This window comes from Serinus canaria, chromosome 4 (assembly GCF_022539315.1).
Source record: "Serinus canaria isolate serCan28SL12 chromosome 4, serCan2020, whole genome shotgun sequence".
Lineage (NCBI taxonomy): Eukaryota > Metazoa > Chordata > Aves > Passeriformes > Fringillidae > Serinus > Serinus canaria.
This window is the reverse complement of record NC_066317.1, coordinates 54,685,297-54,702,933: the sequence shown is the minus strand read 5'-3', so window position 1 is coordinate 54,702,933 and position 17,637 is coordinate 54,685,297. Positions and strand designations below refer to the sequence as shown.

At 36.1% G+C, this 17,637-nt stretch overlaps 1 protein-coding gene across 1 annotated transcript; it reads left to right on the top strand.

Annotated features, from left to right (window-relative positions):
• Positions 1-3,169: 3,169 nt before the first annotated feature.
• Positions 3,170-17,276, top strand: PACRGL (parkin coregulated like). The gene is made up of 9 exons (XM_050974081.1): positions 3,170-3,202; positions 5,814-6,195; positions 8,289-8,425; positions 9,948-10,015; positions 11,105-11,195; positions 12,412-12,546; positions 14,250-14,357; positions 15,323-15,403; positions 16,777-17,276. The coding sequence occupies exons 1-9, from the start codon at positions 3,170-3,172 to the stop codon at positions 16,831-16,833; spliced, it is 1,092 nt and encodes a 363-aa protein (XP_050830038.1). The 3' UTR covers positions 16,834-17,276.
• Positions 17,277-17,637: the final 361 nt, after the last annotated feature.

The following is a 17,637-nucleotide window of genomic DNA, read 5'->3' as shown; positions in this document are numbered from 1 at the left end:
TTGGTTACTAAGTAGTACCCAACTTCTGGATTACTATGCTCACAGATACATTCTTTCATTCTGTTCCTACTTACAAATACTTCCACCGTTTAGTGAAGAAAATAGTTAATAAAAATGTGTAGTCTGGGAAAATTTAGAATATCATGGCAATGCCCTAAAGCAACTGAGAATAATACTTGGATATATCATGATGTGTTTGTCAGGGTTGAGAGGCAGCAGAGTCTGGGTTCAAGTCTGTACAAATCAGGCAAAAGAAGACTTTCCAAAGCCCAGTGACCTTTCTACCACCACTTTCAAAACCTTTTGTTAGCTTTGAAAACTTGGACAATTGTGAAATTCAGAGAAGAATTCACAAATATATATCCAGCTCCCCCTCTTCTTTTCCCAGTTGTTAGTCAACTACTTTTCTCTGAAACGGCACCTTTTTCTAAATGTTTCCATGAGTTAGTGGTGGTCACCACCAGGTCATCTTTGGTACTTTTTTTGAGTCTTCTTCTTAGCTGTTTAACCACTGAAATGCTCTGATTAGGACTCCTGAGAAAAATTAGGAATGAAGATTCCAGTGAACAGCAGGGAAGCAGGAAATCAAGTGTCATAAAACTCAAAATTAGAGACTTGAAGGAGGTTCCTAATTCTTTATATTTTGACTATCCTTGTGGGAATGGATCTCTCCTGTAGAAAAGCAAAGTACTTTTACAGAAGTAGCTGTGATTTTGCCAGCATCTGGGTGATGGAATGGAATAAACTGTCCTTCCTGAGCAATTGGCATCACCAGAAAAAGCAAATTCAAACTGCCATTATTGATGGTGATGTGAAAAATTAGAAGATTCGTGAGGGAGTACTACCTTTTGAGGTAGTACAGTTCACTGAAGAATGAGGATAATTGGTCTACTTTGGCTCCTGGTAGTACTAGGAGGAGACAGGAACGTTGGTTCTGTGTGGCCATGGGTAAAAGATGAATGCAAGTATAACTGAATCATTGCAGAGCAGCTTTAAACACTTCAACACATAAAGAAAAGTGGAACAATGATGAGTCAGCATCTTTATATCTATATGGACATAAATTTCTGTGACTCACTCAATGTTCATGGAAAAACCTGAGTTTCCTAATAATTTCAGATCAGCAGGACATCCTTGAGAGCAATCAAAAAACCTGGGGTGGAATTTTATTGCAGTTGTCCATGCAACTACTTGATTGTGCTCAGCCTTGCACCCTCATTCACAAATCATACCCAAAGCAGGGTGTCTGCACACTGACAGTACTCTGTACTCTGTGATACCCACTGGGAATCTCATCAGGTTTGTAAACTTGGGGGTCATACCTGCTTGAAATTTTGTTACTCTGAAACATCAAAACCTGACCTGTGGGTCAGTCTGTCTCTTGGGACCTTGCTTCTGAATTTTATGCAGGACTTTGATCTGCTAATCCAACATCCTTACAGCATCTTAGCACTTAATATTAGGCAATCAAATAACTTCTGGTGTATTACAGAAAAAGAGTAAGCAATCCAGTAGAATCAATGGGCTGTTATCCAGAATTGCTCAGCTGAAGTGAGCTGTTTCACACCAATTTTCACTGAAGATAAAAGGGCAGATTCACAGCTCCATCAGCTTGACAGGCACTGAACTAATCATCTGATGCAATGCTCCTCAATGGAGGTGCCTGGAGCATTCAATCTTTGCAGACAAACCTGAAAACTACAATTAGGTGTCTACAATCTGTTCTGTAGCTCACATTTATTGCCAAACACTGTAAAGTAACTCCTCTTTTATAGAGGACTATTTATAAAGGGGCAGAGTGGTTAAGTCAGGATAAAAGCTTTGTGGAATGATATTTGAAGACTATCTAAGTAACACACTCCTAGAATTCACTTTAAACTTGCCCCTTTTGAGAGAGCAGAGAGAATTTCTAAATTTTCTGGGGAAATGAAAGGAATTACCACATACATTGAGGAAACATGTTTTGTTCTTTCACTGCTGTTATTCGGTTGCAAGTTGTTGGCCCCCAGCTGTGGATAAAAATGCACTTGGTTTATTAACTTCTAAAATAATCTCAAATGAAAATCTATGTTTGTGTGTTATTACATGAATATTTAGGACTATAGTAAGATGTAAAATGAGTCAATTTTAAGTCTGTTGTTAATCTCTTTCTTGTATTTAGAAAAATATAACAAACAAATCAGCATAAACCACTTATTGTTTAACAGAAAAGCTGCTGAAAATAGAGAGGGAAACGTTAACAACGGAAATTAATTAAATTATGACAAAAAATAAAGTATTAATTCCCTTCCTTCCACATTCAAAAGCCTGCATTTGTCAAGAAATAGTCTCCCCACAATTTCTCAACTGGCTCTGGCAACATGCCAAGTGTAAACCATGCCAAATGAATTAGCTTAACAAAGGTGTAAATATGCTCAGACAAAAAGGTCTAACACATGACTGGTTTATGTGATGTTCTTTCAATTAGCCATATTCCAATAAGCCTCACTTTTAACTTCATAAGCCTCAGAATTCATTTGGCATTGGTGAATTCTCCTCCCCCTCAGTAATTAACTATTTAGCTGCGACTAATGAAAAAAAGAAGTCAAGTTGCATGTTGGTTTTATCAGAAGTTATAGGTAATTAATTAATCATCGGTTCTATTTAAACTGGTTGAGTATTATTATGAAAATTAAGTAATCACTACTGAGTTAGCTTTCATTTTCATGTTCTATATGCTCAACTGAACACACAAATAATAAAGTTTCTTTTCATTATAAATACTCTTTGGAAATTATTCATATTTTTGTCTTTAGTTATTTTCAAGCACTTAGGAAGGTTTATGGCAGTTAAATTTAAAAAAATTTAAAATGCATAAAGAAGAAACTCATAAGAACTGGAGCTGATGCTACACAATTACACAGTAATAAACAGTGGGTCATTATACCCTGTTTAACATTACAAACTGGTATCATCATGATGAAGAAAAATGCTAAAATTTGTCATATTTTGTTGATCCATTCTCTGATCATACAGTATTTTTCCTCCTAAATTGTCCATCCACCAAGTATCTTTAAAATGTCACAGACTATTTCCTATTACAACTATCAAAACCAGTAAGATGCAGTATGAAAAGCATTTCATTTTAAATAAGTATGTTTTATTAAAAGTATTTTGACCCATATCCCCCATGTCTATAGTAAATGAGAAAATCCAAGGCCAGGTATAATAATGAAGAAGCTACTTAAGGAGCAGGGGATCTGCAAATGGATAGGACAAGTGCAATAAACACCATTTTAAGATCTTTCTGTAGGAATCAGAAAGGACAGAATGGGTGTTTAACCTTAGAAGTTCTCTTTTTCTAACTCTTAAAATATCATGCCAGTTAGAAAAAAATGTATAGGGATACAGTTTCATCCTGTTCTACTCCAGGAATTTAGGATCATTTTAGTCTGTGTTTCTGCCATGTGGGAGGATCAAGGCCACCCAGAACACCAGCACTCAGGTAGCTGAGCCTTGCACACACCCAACACCCCAAGAGCAGGACTCCTCGTAGTACTGTTGTAAATGATCAAATCGGCAGCCAAATTTATAAAAAAAAATATAAATTTATTAGATAGACAACCGAAAAATAGAATATTACAAAACTGCCACAGCCAAGACAGCGTCAACCTCGGACTTTGACGCTGGGTGAGCCTGGGTCTGACTGATGTAGTGTCAGCGTCTGCCCAGAGTGTCACACCCACTGCTCCAGGTATCCAGCTTATATACAGCTTATTCTGCCTGGAGCAGACATGACCTAAGAGTTCTGTAAGTCCCTACATATGTATCACGGGGACTACACAGATTCAGTCCCATACAAAAGTCAGTCCATAGGTTTGGATGGCTGGCTGGGCTCCTTGAGATAGTCTTCTTTTCAGCCATAGCCAGGACATCTGCAGTTCCTCGTGTAATCTCTTCCAGGTGCTGTTCTGTGATGTTCTGGACATTCCTGGGAAATGGTCGATGATTGCCCAGGAAGGACTCATTCACTCCTTAATGGCCATGATTTTATCTGGGCCAGTCCGGGAAATCTTTTGAATAGAGAGGAAGGCCCAGCTTCTGGCCATGGGGGTCAGAGGCATGGTTGGATCTTTATAATTTTTACACTGTTACAAAGCATGAATTATCTCTATCATATAGTGCAGTACCACACACCCTGCAGGACTCTCTTATTTTGCATTTCTCAGGAAAATGATTGGACTCTGAACTAAGCCCTGCTCTTGCACAGAGCCTGGAGTGTTCCCTGTCCTTTTCCAGCCCGGTTGTTTCTGGGCTGCCGTGAGCTCAGTGGGAGCTGTGACTCCACAGAGCTGATCACTGGGGTTTTGCTTGGTGCTGCACAGCAGTTCATACCTCCCACTGACTTAGGAACTGTGCTACTACTTTCTTCCATAGCTGTGTGTCACTATCGGACACGAAAGAACCAGGCGCACACCTTGCTCCAAGGTGAAGAGCAAAAGAGAAAGTTAATTTTCTGACCCCAATATTTATAGTTTTCCAAAAGTGACAGTGGATTGGAGGGTGACAGTGCCACCTCTCCAATGCCACTGGACAGACTACCAGCCCATCAAGTTTCTCCTCCTCGATAAAGGAATGCAAAACAATGTGTTATCTACAGAAAGTGTGTGAGAAAGTTCTTCACAAGGAGGTAAACATCAGAAGGCTTAGAAAATATTAGAAAATCAGGGCGACAGCTGTGCTCTGGTCTGTACTCACAAAACAGCCATTACAGCTACATGGATAAAACGATACTAAAACACTGAACTAAAAATAAACCTTGATCAAAAAAAGCGGATTTGTTTTTTTCTCATCCTGAAATGATCATGCTGGTTTGCATTTTTTAGTGTGACTTTCAAAGATTTCCTGGTCTGCTTTACAATATTGGATTTCTTCTGAGGTCATTTATCAGTCCATGAATTTTTTGGATAAAAAGACATCAATTTTTGTATTACCCTCAGTATTGTGGAACAGTAAAATAATTCTGTTAAAGTAGTATAATGTCTCTTGAGTTTAGTTAAAAATACTAAGAAAAAAATCTTCCCTTCTCCAATATTATTTATAGGTATTTTCTTTCTGTATTTCCAGATAGTATCTTGCACTAATGCATTTCAGTGGCACTCAATTATGCCGTCCTGTTTTAACCCTGCAGATGTCCTCACTTTTGACTATCATTATTGTCAGATAAAAAGTATTTATGTTGGATAAAAGCAATTATGAATACCTTCATTGCCCAAAATCTAACGCCAATGGCATTTTTCAAATATTCCACCACTACTTTTCATTACTGTCAATTTATTTCCCTGTGGAAAATTATGAGAATAGTCTCAGTTATCCACATTCAGTTCTGCAGAAGAAATGACAGAAGTGAGAAAGAATGTAAGGTGGAAAGCTTCCATCCCGACCAGTTTAAGTAAACCAAGGAAACTTTTTCCTTGAAGATTTCTTTTTGTGTGCATTAATGAATATACACATTTCTTGAAGAAAGCAAGAAAGCACTCTCGTGGTCAAGTGAAAAAGTAGCCTTTTACTTAAAAGCTTATTTACCACACTCAGATGTGATATCTCATCTGAGCATCAAAAAGCGGCTGTATTTTCAGAGGAACTTACAGTATTGTATCAGGGGAAGGTATTTTAAAAATTGAAAAAGCCGACTGGCGGTGGCTGTCACCTGAAAATTCACCGTTCCTATTTGAATCACAGCATACAAGGTAGGCTGGAAAAAAAAAAAAACAAACCAAAAGCAAAAACCCAACGAAATCCATCTTTCCATCTCCTTGTCGCTCCGTCTGCAGCAAGCGCGGAGCAAGTTTGGGCTGCCGGCGGCCCGTAGTTCCCCTGGCAACCGGCAGGAAGCGTCGGCGGCGCCGGGGGCCCGCGGGGAGCGGGGACGGCGCTGCCCGGAGCCCGGCGTGCCCCGAGACCGGCGTGCCCGGAGCCCAGACCCCGGCGTGCCCGGAGCCCAGCGTGCCCAGGCAGCGGGAGCCGGGGCCGGGACAGGCGGCCCCTCGTGCTCCGCGGGGTCCCTGTGTGTCCCACGGTGCTCGGGAGGGCCGGGCCGGGGGCTCTGTGGGAACTCGCCGGAGCTTCTCTGCCTGAGCCTCTCGGCCGTGACGGCGCTCGAAGCCCCTCATGTGTTTCTCTCTCTGCACTGCGGGAGAGTTGGTACTCGGCAGGGTAAGGGAGCAACCTCGCCTTTCAGATCCGGCTGACTTTCATTCTGCTTGCCTTAAGTGATTTCTAGATCCCGAACTCCAGGCTGCGCTTTTCCTCCTTTGAAAGATGTCTCTTAAAAGTGCTTCTCCTATTTCTGTTTAAAGTGTCGCTCCTTGATTTGAAGTCTGTCATCTGCCAGTAGATGGGTCACTTCTATATCAAACCTCGCTTGTTTGATTCACGGCTGTGCTTCATCTGTCTGATCTCTCTACAAAACCGTGTGACCCTTCCAGCTCCTCACTGCGCGAGAGCATTCATCTCTGAAGAGTGAGACCTCCTCGTGAAAAGTACTTTTTCTGGTCAGTGCTATCTAATGTACCCTAGCATGTATTTTCGTTGCTTGGAAAACAGAAAAAATTAAAAACATCTCAATTACTTCTAAATACTTTTCTGAAAAAAAATATTTATATAGGTATTAGAAAGCTGACTGTATTATTTGTACATTTCAAAGTCTGACACGGATAGCACTATTTTGTTATACATGCTGTTACTGTCAAGGACTTATCTGGTGCTTTTATAGTGTGAAACAATTTTGATTTTTAATTTTCTGACAGTTAAAAATCTGTCTTCTAACACTAATGTGATTGGAATTTTATGATAATAAACAGACATACAAAATCAGTAGATTTATTTCTCTATTAATGTTTTCCATTTGACTTCCATTTTACAAACAGAATAGTTTGTAACAACATTTTACTGAATGTTGTTTCACAGCATTTAGTAAAATTGGGCACTTCATTTAATTCTTTCCACAAATCATAAAAACAGTGTATCCACACATGTGCTGGGACCTTATCACTTACCAGAAACAGAAGCAATCCTAAAGATTTCATAATGTAGATGGTGACAAAGTTACCTGACTGGAAATCCTGCTCAGAGGGAAGAATTAGAATAGCCAAGCTAAACAAGGAGTGTACATACAAGAGTCTGGTAGAGATTAAGGCAGGTGGCTGATAGAGCAGAGGGTGAGAGTAGCATGGCAGTTCTGTCTCTGATTCATCCTGATCTCAGTATTTGGCATTCAATCATATTTTTAACAAAAACAGGTGTCACCAAGGGTGATGGCTGGACAGCAAGCACACTGCTCATCCCTGAGGCAATGTTTGTTTCTGTGTGTGGCTTCCTATTTTTTTGTATCTCTATATGGTGCAATTACTTTTTCACAATAGAAATCTAATGTCTTATCTACTAAATTGTTTTTTTCCATGCGGAATACACCACAGCAAAAATTACTGAACATTATAATATTCAAACCTAGGGTTTTCACTATTTATATTTTTATTAATATTTGAAGTCGTGTAAAATCAGTAATAATTTATCATAATATCAGACTTGGTATGGTAAATAAGTAGAGAACTATTATTTTTATTAGAGACGCTTGAACCCAATTACACATCACATTTGTAGTGATGTGTAGCTGGTGCATTGACTTACAGAAGATAAGTGTGCTTAAATCAGTATTAAATGATGTAGACAAAGTTATTTTTGCAGTCTTTTTTAAAAAGTACTTTCATTCTTCTTGGTGGAATTTGGATTCATTTTCTCTGTTCTTTTTTATTTTTGCTGCCTTACATTTCTGTTCTCATCTCCTATTGATTGTGGTTTGGGTTTTGTGTCCTGAATGTACTTGCTTCATTCCTTCATCCTAGACCTTCCTCAAATTGTTGCTTTCTTCGGATGAAATTTGAAGATGGGATGAAATCAGAAGATGGGCTCTGGGCTCTTCTGCTGAGGCCTGTACTGCTGCTCATATTTTTGTAGGCTGCCCTGAAAGCAGACTGTACCTAATTCACTTATGCTGCAGGTCTCAAAGAACACAAGTAAAGAGGAGCAGGTTAGGAAATGTGTGCATTTGAAATATGGAGCGACAGGACTATTACAATTGTCCCATGCACTGTGTCCAATATGTAAGAATGAGCATCTATTTCCTAGTGCACTAATTCAGATTTACTTGGTTGGTTGGTCATGTCAGTCTTTGGGCCTGGGGATTCTAACCCTTTGTATTCTATCATTTAGGAATGAAAATTATTTTATGTTTTTAATTTTTTTTGTAGGAAGCAATGTTCTAAGAATGTCATCAGGCATCCAAATAAAAACAAAGTCTGCAGCCCAGAAAAGCAAGAAATGTTCTCCAGAATCACAGCCAAAGCCTAGTGCCAAGCTGAATCCTAAAACTATTGATCCAGTATGTGTAGGTGGTGGTGGTTTTGTTTGGTTAAAATCCATCTGTAGTTTGAAGAGTGCTCCTTACTTTATGAAATTACATGCAGGTCGTGCTTCTTCTGGTCCTATTTTTTTAACTGAAATTAAACTTTTATTAAACTTTTTATTAATCATACATACCTTATGTTTTAAGCTCAAATGCCTGAAGATATAACATTGTTTATTACATTACTCTAAAAATGTATTTTGGTACAGTTGTGGCTTGCATGGTAACTGTTATTTTTTATGTACTATTGCCCTAAAAAGAGATTTGGAGCTAAACATTAAAAAGGGTTGGTTTTTTCTTACTTCCAAGCTTTGGCACCTGCTGCTTTAGAGAAACTTATTTCAGTTATGCAATGAAACCAGGAATCAGGTGGCATATTGAAGGTATTCAAGGCCTCATAAAATCTGGCAAATTAATTGCTGGTGAGCATTATTTGCAACTCACAGTTACTGTAACTATGTAATCCTTCAGGAAAAATTTGTGTTCTTGGGAGAGCAGTAATGAAAGGAGTTGTTTATTTCCTGGAAGTCCCGTGCCTGGAAAATTAGCATTGAATGCATGAATTATAGTTCACCACTGGGCCATGTAATTTGCAATTAGTAATGTCACAGGCTTTTTGGAAAGTGAATGAAATGCAGAGGTACTTTAGTGATAAACAGAGGCTGAATACTTTAATGTGGGCATCTTTTTTACTTGAAATCTCTTGGCAAGTAGCCCAATGACCAAAATTAGGCCATGAACACAATTTTACTAATCTTAATGTAGGTTGAAACATTCAAAAGATAAAAATTGAGATTTCATGGTATTTCCTTCTGAATGTTTTGTGATAAGGTGTTTTATCTGGGAAGCAGCATTAAATGATCATGCTAATAAATAATATAATAGTTCATATGCATAAGAAGCATGTATATTATAAAAACCAAATTTGTGCAGCTTTTCCTTGCTTGAAGGTCCTAGTTTCTTTCTCCAGTGTGTCCTTCCTAGATTCTCACCCAGTATGAACCTTCCTGTGCATTTGCAGTGCTCTCCCACCATCTTTCCCAATATTTGGGGTTTCTCCCACATCTTGCCACCATATACTTTTGTCTATACTCAGATCAAGATGGAATTGCAGTAAAACTGCCTTCTGCATGTTACCAGTATAACAACATGACCTTCAGGGAAGTGGGAGCTCCTTACTCTGCTTAGGAAAGAACCTGTAAAACTTTAATATTACCATTTGCAAAAAAAAAAAAGAAAAAAAATTAAGTGATTCCATCAGAAGACCATAGATTGTATATTTTTATTCATTTTAACAATTCCCCAGACTGATGAGTCTTAAAAGCAGTTTTCAGATAAATGTATCACTTACATGTTTTCCACTCCATAGCTGTACTTCTTTTTTTGATTTGTTTTAGAATCATAGGATGAAGTCCATTTTTTGATAAACAGTTTTAACATATTCATAATAGCTATAAAACATTACTGTTATGAATAAATAATGCCTTTTTTTCTGTTCTCACAGTTTCGTGCTTATTCTCAACCATCATCTGCATTTGCTGCTACATATGCTAGGGGTGGCATTCCCTGCAGGTGTGTTGGGTTTGGTTTTTATTTTTACTAAATATATTATGAAATATATCTCTTCATGTTTCATCTTTTAGTTAGGTTGTTTAATTCCATTCAGTTCTGGAAAAATTTCCAATACTTAACTCTTTACAGATCAGAAAGCAACTTCCCATGCCTTTGAAATTGTCTTCTTTTGGTTCTTTTTTTATGCTGTGTAAATATCAAAGCCACATTTTTAAAGAATAGTTAGGTATGTGCACATTTGGTTTCCTAAGTGTCTTTCACAAACTATATTTTCAGGTAATTTAATTTACTTATCCCTACTAACAAAGAAAATAAAATTACTGCCATTTTAATAAGTAGACCTTGCACAGCCTTAGTAGTATGACAACATGTTATTGAATTTCTTATTCTGTAGTGTTCAGGCATATGAAATATTAACAAAACTACTCACAAGCAAGTTTAGGGTATTTTATGTTGTTTTACTTGGTTATATATTTGTCTAGACAATAAATGTTCTGGTGTTTTTTCACATGGATGCAGAAGTACAAAAATATAAGCCATCATTAATAGGATGTATATGTATATAATTGTATAAAATAATCATTAATACATAGCATTGATAAATTTATTTGTATCTTAGTAAATAGTGAATTCCAGTATGATCTTCCTTCAGTTTCAACTGCTTTTCCTTACCCATTGCTATTTGAGGAAAATGTTTCTTCATATACTTCTCAAAATAAGTAACTTTGGAAAATGAATGTCTTCTGTGTTGGCATGAAAGGCTTCTATAATTTTTATAACTTCTATTCTCTGATTTCTATGTGATTAGGAGCAGAATTTTGAAAACTGCCATATTTTGGAAATTTGGTATAATTGCACTGTTAACCATTATACATATACACAGGTTGGAATCCATGATCCCAGAGACCTTTGCCAACTTAGTTGATTCTGTGATCCTATAATTTCACTAAGGAGAGCATTATGTATTGAGACTGTGTATGTAATGTAGGAATACAACAAACTAATTGGTGATACATTTAAAGCAAATAGCGTTAGCAATAAATTATGTATTATACATGTTATTTTGTTAAAACTTTATTCTTTATATAGGTTAGTGCATGGGTCAGTAAAGCACAAACTGCAGTGGGAATGCCCTCCTGAAACTGTTCCCTTTGATCCTCTTCTTTTAACATTGGCAGAGGTAAACTCAATTTCTTGCAATGTTAAGCAAGTACCATTTCCTACTTGCAAATGTCATTTGCTAACAATCTAAGTTAGCTAGTTTAGGCTCTGCTTCTAGAGAAATAGAACAAAACCCCACTTGTGAAAATATTGTATGAATGAAAATGGTCAAGAACATTGCTATTTGTAGTTCTTTAGCTGGAGCTTTCTGGGAGAGCTAGGTAGAGCTGTTTAATCTTCAAAATACTGATCAAATGCAAGACCACATCTCAGATGCCCAACTGTTGAATGAAATTTGTGGTTTTGCAGATTCTTTTGTAAACTAAATTGTTTGGCTTATTTTTGTGTATAACACCTACCTTGTGAAGTAAGAATGCTCTCCTCAATAGATTGAATACAGTGGAAATAGGGTCCTGTAAATAAGTGGAAAAGTACTATACACAATGTTGAGGCTTCTGTTTTTTCAGAACGTCTGTGACATTTCTCACTAAATATGTTCCAGGTGTCTAAATAAATGCTGAATCCAATGTTGCAGGTAGAATAAAGTGTATATATTGAGATGGCTTACATTATTTTTTCTTTTTTCCTTTTTTCCCCCTGTTTTTTCCTTTTTATTTTCTTTGTTTCTTTCTCCTTTTATTTCTTCTTTTTTTTATTCTTTTTTTAAGTACTAAACAAAAATGTCAATTCCTAATGTAACACAAAACTTCTTTTATGTTAAGAAAAAAGGCTTCAGACACATGGCTTTAAATCTTTGAGTTTTGCCAGTCAGACTTTTACTAGGTGTGCATCTTTGTGCTATCTACACATTTTTAGTGTTGCATAGAGAGATATGTGGTGTGGGGTGTCTTTCCTGCCATAGTTCACCTTCTATTCTTTTTTCCTTTCAGAGTACAAAACCCCTATACAGATATAGCCTGTACCAGTTCATGTTCACATTGAAAAAATACCTTGGGTTGTTAGATTAAAGGTAGTGAGGTACAAATATTGATTGAATTGGCAGTATTCGTAATGGGAGTTTTAATATTCAATACTCTAAAAGAAAAATTAATTAGAATATTCTGTGAGCAGAGTTGTACCCAGTGGCTCCACATGGTGGAGTTAGTGTACTTTATGTTTTGAACTGATCTGACAAAATCTAAACACAGTCTTGCTGCTGTGTGGAACTTTTAAAACGTGTTTTTGTTTAAAAGAAGGCTCAGTATTAAGAAAACCATGTTTTATATTTGCAACAGGGATTAAGAGAGACAAAACATCCCTATACTTTTGTTTCCAAGGAAGGTTTTAAAGAATTACTTCTGGTCGAAGGTGCTGCTGAAAAAGTTATTCCCTTGTTGCCTCGTCTAGTTCCAGTCTTAAAGGCTGCATTGGTATGTCTTACTCTTCATGCAGAGATTTTATTGGGTTTTAATTTTTTTATCCTGCTGCTGGTGGGAACTACATGGGTAATATTACTGCAATAAATCTATTGCATGGGCTTTTGGTTTGGGGGGTAGGAATAATTTCTCTTTCTGTAGTTAACCTTGCCTTGGTTTATTAGCTATATGTCTGTAAATATAAATTAAGATGGAAAACTCCTTGTATAACTATATGACAGTATCTATGGGAAAATTTTATGAAACTTTTTTCTTAAAGGTTTTAATATAAGCAGAAATAAATATATATGTTTGTGGGCTTTTTAACATGTCCACACAATAACACACAAAAAATAAAAATGATGTGAAGTAAAATGGATATGCAGGAATAAATACTCATCTATTACATGTAACAATTCAAAACATGCTACAAAGGTAAAGCAGAATCACAAAATAAGAGACCCACAAGGTCATTGTGTCCAACTCCCAGCCCTGCACAGCGCCATCTCCAGAATATGTCAATGAGGAAAAAGGAAGAATACATTTATAATGTTTGAGGTCATATTCTTAATCTAAAAAAATGTTTTTAACTCTTTTACACCATCAGAAAATAAAGATAACCTTGGCTTTGAAGGTTATCTCTTTTGGATCTCTTTCATGTCTTTGAGAGCCCTTTTCTGGTTCAGTAAGTAGCTGTCCCTTAATCTAGCTGTGTTTCAGTTCTGATTAACAAAGATGGCTTGAAGTTTGAAAATTAATTGTGATCTCAAATCAGAGATGTAACAGAGTATGCAATTGTGTGTTATCACTATCTTTGGTTTAGCTTAAATGCAAAATTAAAAAAATAATGCTTGTCTCTTCCTCCAATTAATATTACTCCTCTGATAATTTTTATTGTTGCACTGTTTTGGCATTATGCCTTAAATCTTCTTCTAGACAAGCAGTCCATGATTTCTAGTTAAAAAGAAAATTTTCAGGTCCCAGATGCTGAAGAGGAAAAGTAGTTGTTTAAATAAACTTATAATTTAGCATGAGACCAAAATAAGTTGTTATGACTCTATTTCTCTGCTAAAGGAAAAGCAGCATAATGAAACCATTAGAGAAGTCAGGTACAGAAGAACCTTCCCATGGGAGAAATAAAGAAGTAGATAAGAGCTTGATAACTGCTGGCAGGTCTAGCTGGCAGGGGACTAAGTTAATTGAGGCAGAAAGTCATTGGTTCCTCTGTTTCTCCAACAAAGAAAGTTATTCTTATGAATTACATAGAAATTACCCAGAATTCATTACATTTTTAACTAAAATGGTGTCTCTCAGTTTCAACATATCAGCATTTGAAAGGTTATTTCTAATATGCTGTGAAATACTGAAATTATCAATGTAGCAAGCTTTTCTGCATGCCACATTTTTTATTTCAACAGTAATAAATTATTAGTTTTGTTGTCTCAGAAGAAATTCAAGAGTTTTGTGGAAATTTTATGGATGCTTTTGTTTTCCACTTTAAAAATATGCCTTGCCTTTAAATTTGGCCTCTAGAGACTAATATTAGTCATTGTACTTCTCTTTCTAAACTTGTATCATTATAGCAATTAGCAGTTGCACAGTAGTTTTAGTGTTTAAAACTACTCCTTACAATCATAATGCAGAGATTGTAGTTTAGAAAAACTTACTTTGTCTGAATCTTACTCACAGGATTTTCTTTATTTCTTCCCCTTCTGAAGGCCCATGCAGATGATGAAGTATTTGGAAGGGGATTGGATGCTTTAGTACAATTGAGTGCTGTGGTTGGCCCATCTCTTAATGATCATCTTAAGCTTCTACTCACAAATGTAAGTTTTTAATGCTGTAATTAAAAAATAATTTGTATTTTCATGGCATTCTTATTGAGATGTTACTATACTATCTGCACAGACACAGTAGAGGACTCAGCAGTTCCATGAAAAGCAGTATTTCAAATAGTCCCCAGTGTGGGTCCTTTGTTCTTTTATAATATGGTGACTTAAAAAGTTTTGGCAAGGTCCAAAAACTGTTGTTAATGTAAACTGGGGAATAATGGAAGTCTTCTCTCTACAATTTATGAAAACATCCAGATGCTTTGTTTTGGAGGAAAATTTGTTGCAAAATGAGTTTTTAATTTTAAGTCTGAATATCTTAGCAAAACCATAAACATTTTAATACATTAACAGAAGCAAATATCCCCTCTCCTTTCAGATGGGAATTCTGCACAAGGAAGTTGTCATTAAATTAGCTTTGAGTGGGATCATGAGAAGTATTTTTATAACAACTTATTCTGGGGACATCCTTCCTCTGTCAGACAGCCTTTTAACCTGCTTGCAAAGTGCACTTTTACAGCAAAATAAAAAGACTTTTTTTGACAATCAGTACAGAAGAGAAATTACAGCAGGTTTTTTGAAGTATTTCTACTACCAGAAATCTTTTTCAATGCATGTGATAAAAAAGTTAACTTTTCATGTGGATAATTCTCTCAGAATGTCTTTTTTTAAGGTGGATATTTCTTTCCAATTTGTTTGGTAAAAGAAAAAGAAATATTTTTGTGGGTTAACAGATCAGTTTTCTTTGAATTTAAGTTTCTCTTTAGTTAACTTTTTATTCCATTTGCTTTTATTGAGTTCCCTACTTTGACATCAGTTACAAGTTATAAAGTAATATTTCTTTGTGTCTTTACTTTAGCAAAGGTAAGATGGAATAAAGTAACAAAATAGGTTATTATTGCCTCTTTGCATATATTTTACTATATTGTGCAACAAACCTTTTTGTTTTTCTTTTCCAATAGCTTTTAAAGAGATTAATGGACAAGAAATATAGAGAAGAAGTTACTGTTGCTTTACAAAAGTTGGAGCACTGTGGTGGAAAGGTGAGTTGATCAGATATATTCAGTAATCAACACTTTTTAATAGAATTTTGTCAGAACAGCTTTCATCTCTGGTTTTGTGGTCATGTTCTTGCTTCAGTATGGCTGGGATAGATGCTTGGTGTTCCATTTTCTGGGACTAAATACGTTTCTCAACAAGATTTACTCCTGCAAAAAGTTTCCTTTTGCTGTTATTGATGATGCCTGCCTGTTCCCACTAATAGTTTATTGTTTTGCTATTTCCTGAGGGAATATGACACTCACATTCCAGCCCACCCTGGTTAACCCAGAGTTTGGATCTGCAATGGCTATAAATCAAAAAGATGCTTTAAGTAATAGATAGCAGAGGTTTCTTCTGTTGAACATTTTTTTGACAAATGACATGCTGTTCATTGTGCACAAAGGAGAAAAGGAGAAAAAAATTAGGAGTACTGACTTTGATGTTCATCTAGAAGAGAAAATATTTGCTTTCTTGACCCTATGAACAGTTGTATGTGTTACATTAAATAGTTATTTGTAAAGAATAGGAATAACCTGAGGAGCAGGGACCATACAGGCAGGTCTAGCAGTACTGAGCTTGTGTGCCTTAGCCAGCAGATGCCCAAATAATCAGTAGCTGCCTCTTCATTTTTGTGTGTGCACATGTTCATTTAAGAGCAGTAGCAGTGTTTGTATTACAGACTTGAAAAACATCATGAAAAATGAAGGATGATGAGAGTTCATTATTTGTATGAAGTGAGACAAGAAAAGGAAAATTACAGCTTGTCCTAATGTTCTGAAAATTTATGTCTAGATAATATAATTAACCCAGTGAGTCATTAAACTCTAATTCTTCTATCAGTCCCCTGATTTCTTGAAGTCTTACCTGTTAGTGAGTAGGTCTTTCTGTATATCTTTTTAAAAGACTGTAATAAGATAAAGCAAAAAAACCTGGAAAAAACTACTAAGTTTTGGTTATAAGCAATATTATATAATCCAACCAATTAATTTATTAAATTTATTTTCTAAATTAGTTTTAAAGCATATGATTCTTACTTTTGTTGGAAATCCCTTCCAGAATATCATTCCTCTACATAAAAATCCCTATTATTTCATGTATATATTTGTGCTCCCTTTTAGGTGTGAGTTTTCATGTCCCTTATGTTGAATGTTTACTCCCCAGCATTAGTAATCACAATGGTGCATTTTCTCAGTTCATTATTTTCAGCCCTTTTGACAGTAAATTTCTCAGCAAATACTAACTTTTTAGCTTTCTACTGTTTGATAGTAGCAAGATAACTAAGTAAAAGTTGTGAACTATGCAATTTATAGAGACTATATAAGTACTGTCATATGTACTGCTAGTGCCCCTTATTTTGTTTTGTTTTTTTCAACAGGCAACTGTGGCAATCATCAAATCTAAAATTCCAACCTATTGTTCTATCTACTCTTGAACAAGGAAACTGTAGTGATTTATACTGCAAGGTGAAGTTTGGAAAGAAACTGTAAATATCACTGGCGCTTATTTGGGGTATGATATATTCTGTTAAAATAATAATTATTCCCCAGTATATTCCTCAGTATATATTCCTCAGGAGTCTTATCAGTTTGTGAATATGTAATTATGGAAGACTTTTCTTTGTATATTTGTATATGCATTTGGCTTACAATGACACTGATTAATGTGCTATTGTTTCAAGAGCAGAATAAATATTGATTCTTATTTAGTTTTTAATTACAATTTCATGTATTATATCTGCAGTGCTTTATATGTTTTGTGTATTTGTGTGATGCAAAATAATTTTGTTGTAATTACTTAAATAAAATCTAACTTGGTGCTAAATCACATATGTTTAGCTGCTTTTGAAATACATAACTTCTTTTGTGACGCAGCACAGATGGACACATTTAGGTTAATGAGGACTAGGTTAGACATAGAACTGTGAGCCTTCTCAGACTTCTTCAGAGTCAGCTTTTAAAGGCTGTGAAGCAGTGGAGCTGAACCCAGTAAACAGGCAGCATGTGCTCCAAAGCTGAACTTACTCACTGCATTCTCAACATTTTGTTTTGAAAGCCCGGAGAGGCCCTGGAAAATACAGTGTAGAGGCATCAGGTAGCTCCACAGAGCCACAGCTGAGGTTTTGCTCAGCTAATTAATTCCTGTTAACTTTGAGCCTACTGAATGGGCGCTGGGTGGAGGAGGCAACTTTGAAATACACTGTGCTCCCTTTGCATTGAGTTCAGTAACATCACAGATA